Source organism: Fukomys damarensis, unplaced genomic scaffold (assembly GCF_012274545.1).
Source record: "Fukomys damarensis isolate Sample0158 unplaced genomic scaffold, DMR_v1.0_HiC HiC_scaffold_19, whole genome shotgun sequence".
NCBI lineage: Eukaryota > Metazoa > Chordata > Mammalia > Rodentia > Bathyergidae > Fukomys > Fukomys damarensis.
In genome coordinates, this window is record NW_022900931.1 from 56887708 (window position 1) to 56896495 (window position 8788).

Here is an 8788-nt window from a genome sequence, read left to right on the forward strand (position 1 = left end):
CAGACCAACGGCGCCCTGGGACCCGTGCCCACTGCACCGCCCCCTGAGCCCGCTGCACCCAGGGCCCACACCGTGGTCCAGCTGGACTGCGAGCCCTGGGGGCCCAGCCACGAACCCGCGGGACCCTAGCCGGGTGCCCACTCTATGGCTTCTCTGGCCCCCCGGGATAACAGGATACCTGGCGGGACCTGGCCTCAGACTCACCAAATCGCTCACGGTTTTTAAAACTCTGATGGGGAGGGTATCGGGGGCACTGGGGCACAACAAGAAAGTCCTATTTTTCTAAGCTCAGGCCTGGGCCTTTGCCCTTGTCTCTGTCTGTGGGTCTTGGGGGACTCTTGCAGGGATCTGCGGCTGGGGAATACTTCCTCTGGGAAAGATCCCCCAGTTCAGCTTTGAGTCCCCTGGGGGCTGGGGTTGAGGGTGGTTATCCACTCAGTTAACAAATATTCCTGGAGCAGCCACCTAGGCGTACCCTGTGCTCCGGGACGCTGCAGTGACCCAGACAGCTCTCAGGGAGCCTGAAGTCCAGTAGGAGACAGACATGTCTTCAGACAGTGGTAATCCAGAGAGATCAGGGTTGTGGTGACCAGAAAAGCCTAGGCGATTGTGTGGCCTAAAAGAGTTGCCTGGCTCGACCTGGGGTGTGGTCAGGGAGGGCTTCCAGGAAGTGGAAACATCTGAAACTAGGTAAAGAGCAAAAGGTCAGCTGTTGCAGGTGAAGAACACAGCTTAAGGAAGGGCCTAGTATGTAGCAGGCACTGGGGCTGCTGCGGTAGAAATGAGGTAGGAATGCTAAGCAGTGCCCAAGAATCCCAGGCTGAGGAGCTGAGATGGCCTCGTGCTGGGGAGTCAGAGCACATACTATGCAGAGGAGGTAGGATCACATTGGGGCTTTAGGAAGATCCATCTAAAAGAAAGTGGACCAGGGCTGGGGATTTAGCACAGTGCCACCACCTGCCTTGCAAATGCAAGGTCCTGAGTTTGATCCCCAGTAGAGAAAAACAAAAACAACAACAAAAAAAAAGAAAGTGGACCATAGGAGGAGACTTGAAGCTGGGAGCCCAGGAGGAAACCAGGGCAGGTTCTTCAAGGTGGGAAAACTCAGAGCAGGGCAGGACTGGGGTGGGGGGGACATGGAGTGGGCAGCACAGACATTCAAGAAGCTGAGTAGAGGGGCCATGGAGCGGAGGGTCGTGGATGAGGGGAGTGTCCAGGACAAGTGGGATGGTAGGACAGGACCCAAGATCCCAAGATAGGACCAAGGAGGAAGGGCATGTCTGGGGAAGACGCTGTGGCTGGTGTGGGACTCGGTGGATGTGGGGGTCCCGGAGGTTGTTGAGGGGGCAGTGTCTGGGAAGCCAGAGGACTCTTGGTCTGTGGCTGGAGTTGGGGACAGAAATATGGCTTTTTAGGTGTAGCTGGGCACTGAGACCACTTGGGGTGAGATGGGCTCTGAGAGGGGTCCCAACTCCCAACCACTGCTACTTTTCTATATTTAAGAGAGAGACGAAGAAAACCTCACAAACTTTATAGAGGAGCATCAGGCAGTGAAACGGGAAAGAAAACCAGGCAATTCAAACCCAAGTGACTGCTGTGTCTGATGATGTAAAGGTTGCGGTAACCCCAGCAGAACATTGAGAGAATCAGTGGGGGCCGATGCCACCTTCAGCTGATTTGAGAGTAGGAGGTAAGAAAGTATAGACAGGAAATGAGGCCTGGTGATTCTGTGGGCTGGAGCTTGGGTCAGGTTGATCTGGAACTTTTGGCCCTCACTCTGTGTTTGCCCTAGATCCCCCCAAAGTTTGTAGGACCCACACTTGCCTAGGAAATGGCAGCCCTCAGGGATCCAGGAAGGAGCTTGCTAATGGGGGGGCACGTTAGGAATGTGGAGGAAACTTGGGCCCTGCCACCTATCTGGAGTGATGCTGGCCTGAGCGGCGTGGTGAAGAGAACTGGACTGGCCATTCTCATGACCTGGTGCATGTGGCCTAGTCCCGATGTGCCAACGAATCCTAGATTCTGTCACAGCTTTTGTGGCCTTGGAAATATTACTGTTAGCCTGTGGAAAAGACCTGACTCCAAGGTACCTGATCTGACTTCCCAGTCCCCCAGCAGCATCATGAGTCCTTCCTCTTGTTGGTTACTCTTGGGTGGCAGACTTCAGGTGAGGTCATCAGCAACAGGGAGGACAGAAAGTGTTTTGGGGGGAATTGGGACCCAGGGAATCGGTTTAGTGTCCCCTAGGAAATACCAGTTGCTGCCTGGAGGGGGAGCCAGAGTGCACTTCCTAAACCCCTGGGTTTTTTTAAACTTCTCAGTCCTGTGTGCCTACTGTGTGTGATGCCCTGGGGACTGAATGCTGAGCAAATACAGGTACAGGTCCTGCTGTCACATATCTCAGCATCTGGTGGGAACACAAATGTTAAGTAGTCGCAAGCAAGGGTAAAACATCCGTGGTAACAAAGCGGACCATGCCAGAGAGATGTGGAACTGTGAGACCCTATGGTCAGGGGACCTACCTGTCCCATGAAGCGAGGTTGAGGAAGCTTCCTGGAGGAGGTGAGGCCTCAGTTGAGTCCCAGAGGATGCTCAGGTTGCACTAACTAGCGAAGGATAGAAGGGGCATTCCATGCACATGGAACAGCACAGTGTACAAAAGGACATAAGGAGGCCAGGGCTGGAGGTAGGGTGAGGGAAGGGATGTGACATTGTATTGAGGCTGAGGAGTGGGAAGAGGCCACACACACCGGACCCTGGAGGGTGCTGGGAGGAGACTATTTCATTCTAAGTGGCACGAGCAGCCATTGGAGGGTTTTGAGCTATAAGGGGAGTAGGGTTCCTTGATCTCACGGAAGCTCCAGTGGCAGCTCTGTTTGTATGTGGAGTTTAAAGGTAGGAGGATATTGCAGTGGTCCAGACAGGATGGCCTGGGCCAGGTAGGTCCTAAAGTGGATGAATTGAAGAGAGGTTTGCGATTATCTTGTCACAGGCCTCCACCCCCTACTGAAAGCAGTAGGACCCTGGTCTCTGATATCCATGGGCCCATCCGTGAGTGGGGCAGCTAACTTCTCTGTAACATGGGAATGAAGGTCCTCTCCGAGGTCCACTAGGCACACAGTGGATAGAGGCTGAAAAGCAGAGGCTGTGGCTGGTCAGGGCGATGTGGACACAGGAAATGCAGGACTTGAAATGGGGACTCATGCCAAGGGCAGATTGCTATAGTTTGGAAGCAGAAGGCCAGGTGTGGTAGCATATGCCTGTAATCCCAGGTAATGACTTAGTGAGATCCTGTCTCAAAGTTTTAAAAAAATTCTTTTTAAAGGACTGGAGATGTAGCTCCATGCAAAGGCCCTGGATTCAATCCCCTGTACTAAAAAAGAAAAAAGCAGTTTGAAAGCAAGGAAGGTGGAAAGAGGGACGTGGGGCAGGCTGCCCTTCTAACATGGGTCTCTCTGCTCCTCACAGGATGCCAGAGCATCCCTTCATCCTGTTGTTCAGAAGCAAATGAGCACATGTGTCTAGGGTTTAAAGTTAAAATTGAGATGAGTCCGCCAGTTTTCTGAGCTCAGGGAGTGCTACTTCTGTCCATTCCCTGCCTGGCTTTGGAAAGAAGCCTGCACAATCTGGATTCCAAGCCCAACCTACTGCAACATTTTCTTGAAGTGACTATAGTCCTGATGCCCAGCTTCTCCGTTGTCTGTGTGCTGCCACATCCAACACGTGTGTCTTGGTGTGGCTCATTCTGGCAGCAGCCTGAGCATCTGGAGATATCCATGGTCCTGTCCAAGACCTCTACTGAGACCAAGCTTTTGCAGCTCACTCCATAGGCTCATATGTGGGAGAATGAGGTAACAGGATGCTCTCAAAGTTGATGGTCTCTCCTGGATGGAACCTGATGGCTCTTGCCCGCGGTCCCTCAATGGTATCTGTGCCTTCACCTGCTTCCTGAAAGCAAGGGTAGACATTGATGCCTGGCTTCCATGTAGTAATTCTGGAGACATAGTGGTGGCCAAGTAGCCCAGAACCTGCCCTCTCACAGATCCAACTCTAGTGGAGCAAATAGCAATCCACAGGATGGCAGCCAGAGTGGTCAGAGCTGGGATAGGAAAGCATAGGTAAGAATGATGGAAGTCTGTTTTCACAGATGTTCAGGGGATTTTGGCAGCTGGGGCTGAGGGGTGGGGGGTGGGAGGATGGGTAGGGGTCTTGACTGAGCCTGGGAGATGGGGAGAGTTGAAGATTTCCAGGAAACAGGGCCTGCTTTAAAGCAGTCAACCTCCGGAGGCACCCAGCACCCCACACTTGTAATTACCCTGCTGCCACCCTCTTGAAATTCTTAATGAGATTTGAAGATGCTCCCCCTCATCTGTTTTTCACTTTGTACTTGGGCCTGCAAATTATGTACCCATTCCTGCCTAAAGGAAAGTACACATAAATATACCGAGAAGCAGGGCACAGTGGTGCATGCCTGTAATCCCGGCACTCTGAGTGGCCGAGGCAGGAAGATTGCAAGTTCAAGCCCAGCCTAGGCAACTTAGCCACTTAGGCCCTGTCTCAAAATTAAAAAGAGCTGGGTTCACTCCCCATTACCAGGGAGAAAATATGTGCAAAGAGAACCAGAGGCAGAGAGAGCTTGCTTCTAAGAAAGGGAGAAAGAGGATTGTCTACTTGAACAGGCTGCAGTTTGGTGTGGCAGGAGCCAGGGTGGTGGAAGAGGCATGAACAGGTGAACTCAAGAGGCAGGCAGAAGCCAACTGCCAGGCTGAGAAGCTGCAACCCCAGGGTCAGGGAGGAAGATAAACAGTGGAGGGAGGGACAGCAACAGGGTTGTGCTTTAGAAAAATCCATCTGGCTTCCTTTGGGGAGGGAGGATAGAAATATGTGGCCAAGAATAAGATGGGGCCTCTGCTGCCTGTAGAGGAGCCTGAGAGTATCCAGGACCCTGGGAAAGGCTTGGAGAGGAGAGGTCAGCCTGGGCAGTCCGAGGAGTATTGAGTGTTTGGAGACAGACACCTCGACACACCAGGATATTGGCTGGGGAGACCCCAAGGCCACAGGATGCACCCAGAGCTCCGCTTCCCCTTGGAAATTTTCCCTGTAGCGGGTGGGGAGGGAGCACAGAAGGGCAGATTACAGAGTGTCACTGGTAAGTACTTGCAATTTTTCTTTTTATATGAGAATTCGCATGGCTAGACTAATGGAGCAGAATGCAACATTGGCAAGAATTTATAGAGTATAAAATGTGAGGCTTCAAAGGACTTCATTGTGGGTATATTCTGGCTTCAGCTCCGCGGAACCCCTGGTGCACACTTCCCTCTCTCCAGCCCTTAGCAGTTCCCTGGGAATTTCCACTTCAGCTTCTCCATAAGTGCTGCTCTGGCCCCAGGGCTGAGAACTGACCCCTTTCTTTCTCCTCTGCTCACCTCCTCCTGAGGCATCCACCCCTAATGCCTCAGTTTCCCTACTGCCCAGCTCCACATCTCAGACCATGCTCCATCTCTTCTAAATCCAGACCTGGCTGACACTGGCTTCCAGGACCCCTCTTCTTGAAGATCCTCTTGGTATGCACCCCCATACTGGCCTCAGCTTCTGTCCATTAAGGGATCCCTGCTCAGCCTGCTGCAGGTCCCTGATCCAGCTTGGCCTCAGCCATCCAAGGTCCCAACACTGGCGTCCTTCTAGCTGAACCTGCCCCTCCTTTGCATGGAAGCCTCTGTGGCTCCCTTGTGCTCCTGGGTCAGTCTGAATTCCTCAGCCTCACATTCCCATGCCCTCCTTCTGCCCCCACCACCATCTCCGGAACATATGTTGTTCTCCATCCCCAGGCTGGAAGGAAATCCTTACCACCCACTGAAAATCAGGGGACTTTTGTGTCTACCCTCATATTCCCTGTGCCCTCACTTCCTCTGCTTGCAGTGAAGAGCCAGAGAAGGGTCTTAAGCAAGAGACAGGTAAAGCCCTGGAAAGAAAGCTGGTTTCCTCTTGAATTCTTCCCCTTCCCCACCAAAGGCAATGGTTCAGAAAGAGAAGGGGCACAGAGATGCAGGCTCCTAGAATCTGGAGAATATGATTAGAAATTCTACCTGGGGTCCCTTCCTCTCCCTTTCTAAACACCCAGCCTTGCCCTTTCCTCCTGAGCCCTCCACAGAGGGCAGCTCCATTGTTCTCAAGCTTGACACCTTCTGGGAAGATGGGCCAAAGTGGAAGCCATTTCTACCCTTGGGGAGCTCTGTCCCCACATCTTCCACACCACCAAACCCAGATACATGGTGTCCTCTCCCGCCTCTGTCTCCAGTCACTTTTCTAATCCAGGAGTCTAGTTCCCCTCCCCTCCTTCCCCAAACTAGGAAGTTCAAGGCCCCAGTCCAGGACTGGGGTGTAGCTCAGTGGTGGGGCACTTGTCTAGCATGCAGGAGGCCCTGAATTCTGTCCCAGCACAACAGAAAGTCACCAGGCCCCCCTGCCTCAGATAGAGACCCATCTCCATTTCCTTCCTTCCTCCAAACCCAGCCCAGTCCTTCCCTGGCCCCCAGAAACCCCCAAAACCTGAAGCTTCTCCCTCATCAGCGGGCTCAGGGCCTGCTCCTTTCTCCTTAGAATGGTCTTCAGGTCTCACTACCTCAACCTGCTCCTTTGATCCTTGTTCTGCCACAGAAGCATAAACTTTTTACCCCTCCAAACACAACCACCTCTCCACACTCAAGGGCCCTTCTTGGAAACAGTCTTTCATATCTCTTTTTGAGTTATGTGTCTAGGCCCAGCTCATCTCTCACCTCCTGTTATCTGGCTCTCTTCACTCCTGTCTCTGTCCCTCCACTGGATCTTGTTCCTATCCCCACCATTAGGCCTCACGGTGAACAGTGGTAAGGCTGGAGCCAGTGCTAATGAAAACATCTGTGTACTGACCCAGGAAGGGTGCCAAGGGCTGGAACCGGGCATCTAAGATGGCCAATGAAAGTCCCCACATTGTGCCTGGCTTCAGCCTGGCTCTGGGCAGGTGAGACACACAGTCTTGCTTATTTCCCTGGACACGAAGGCCTGACCATTCCCCACAATGTTGCTGTGCCTCCTCCTACCCTACAGCAGGAGAAGTAGAGGGAAGATGGATAGGAGGCACTGCGCTAGCTGTGCAGCTTTTCCATCCCCTAACCAGCCATGTCTGCCCTTGTGCCTGCCCAGCTGTGCCTGGGTGCCCTGGGTTTCCTAGGAACTAAGAATCCCTGGAGACACAGAAAGCTGGAGAGCCGGCCTGACCTTACAGCAGAGGACTGGTTGTGCTGGCTGGGGTTGGAGTTCTGCCTGGCATAGTTCTGATCACCATGGAGCTTCTTGGGACAAGGCCTTGGCCAGTTGGGACAAGGGTCTATGTGGGCAGACTCTGTCAGAGGACAGCCCGAAAGAAGCAATTTTAAGCTAATATTTATTTGTTGTTTGTGGTACTGGAGACTGAACCCAGGATCTTAGCATTGAGTTAATCGCTAGCTCTTATATTGTTATTTTTGATTTTGAGACAAGGTCTTGGTAAGTTGCTAAATTGCCCAAGACGGCCTCCATCTTGTCATCCCCCTGCCTCAGCCTCTCAGAGTGCTAGGATTGTCTGTGTGGACCATGGCACCTGGCTTGGGCTAATATTTACATCTCAGATACTGTTCATAGCCTTTACACCCATCATCTCTTCCGTCAACTCCCATAGCTCTATGAAGTGTGTACCAATAGCCCCTCTTCCACATGAGGTGACTGAGCCCACAGAAGCACCTAGCACGGGTCACACGACTACACGTGGCAGAAGCAGGATTCACACCAAATTTAATTAGCCTCAGAATCCACCGGGTTATTCTGGCTGCCTCCTCTCCACTCCCGGTTCACTCAGACTCAACAGCTGCGTTCGTGGGCTTCTAGGGCCGCCGCTTCATCACAGTTTTCTTGGAAAACGGGGGCGCTGAGAAGCCCAACTTCCGGCAGTGTGTGTTGCCACCGCCTGAAGGGTCCCTGACAGCGCGCGGGCGCCGCAGTGCGGGCGGGTGATGAGTCTACGTGCGCGCGCCCCAGCGGACCCCAAACCGGAGCTACTGCGCCACCTGCCGGGCGCCCGCTACTTGGTGGTGAGACCGCGGCTGCCGACCCGCGACCCACAGGAGTTTGCTGAGGCGTTGGGCGCTCAGCCCGCATGCCTGGGCCTCAGTACTCAGGTGCTACTGGAGTGTCAAGTGCTCTACCCGCTGTGCTTTCCTTTTGCACTCTGCTCCCCGGTCCCCTACTGGAGATTGAACCCAGAACTACATCCCTGTCTCTATTTATTTATAGACAGGGTCTTGCTGTGCAGTTCAGGCTGGCCTCGAACTTGCTGGCGATCCTCCTGCTTCAGCCTCCATGGTGCTGGGGCTGTAGGCTTGCACTCCCACGCCTAGGTCATTTTTTGAGACAGGGTCTTGTTAAATTCCCCAGGTGGGTCTTGAATCACAGTCCTCCTGTCTCAACCTCCCAGAGTGCTGGGATTACAGGCGTGAGCCATCTGCCCGGCTCCTCTTGCACTTTGAGCCCTGCCAAGCGCTGCCCATGCAGGGCTCGAGTGACCTATTCAGCTTCTGCGTCGTAGCCACCCGACCCGTCGCGCTACCTGCTGGCCACAGTTGTGTGCAAAGGTGACAGAGGCTGTGGCCGCGTGTCAGACAAGCACTGCCCCGGCGTCCCTGGGGCCGGGTCTGTCGGGTGCCAGCGTTAGCAGCTGTGGATCCGGGCCCGAAGCACGCGTGTGAGGTGCCTGGGCAGCCTGCGCCCTCTGGGG

At 53.7% G+C, this 8788-nt stretch overlaps 1 protein-coding gene across 1 annotated transcript in view; it reads left to right on the top strand.

Moving 5' to 3' along the window:
* The window catches only part of Lrfn3 (leucine rich repeat and fibronectin type III domain containing 3), a 10272-nt gene extending 6993 nt beyond the window's left edge, over nucleotides 1-3279 (top strand). The window contains 1 exon segment of the mRNA XM_033765747.1: nucleotides 1-3279. This exon segment is cut by the window's left edge and continues 30 nt beyond it. Within this exon segment, the coding sequence (XP_033621638.1) occupies nucleotides 1-129 (129 nt within the window). The 3' untranslated portion in view covers nucleotides 130-3279.
* The last annotated feature ends 5509 nt before the right edge of the window (nucleotides 3280-8788 follow it).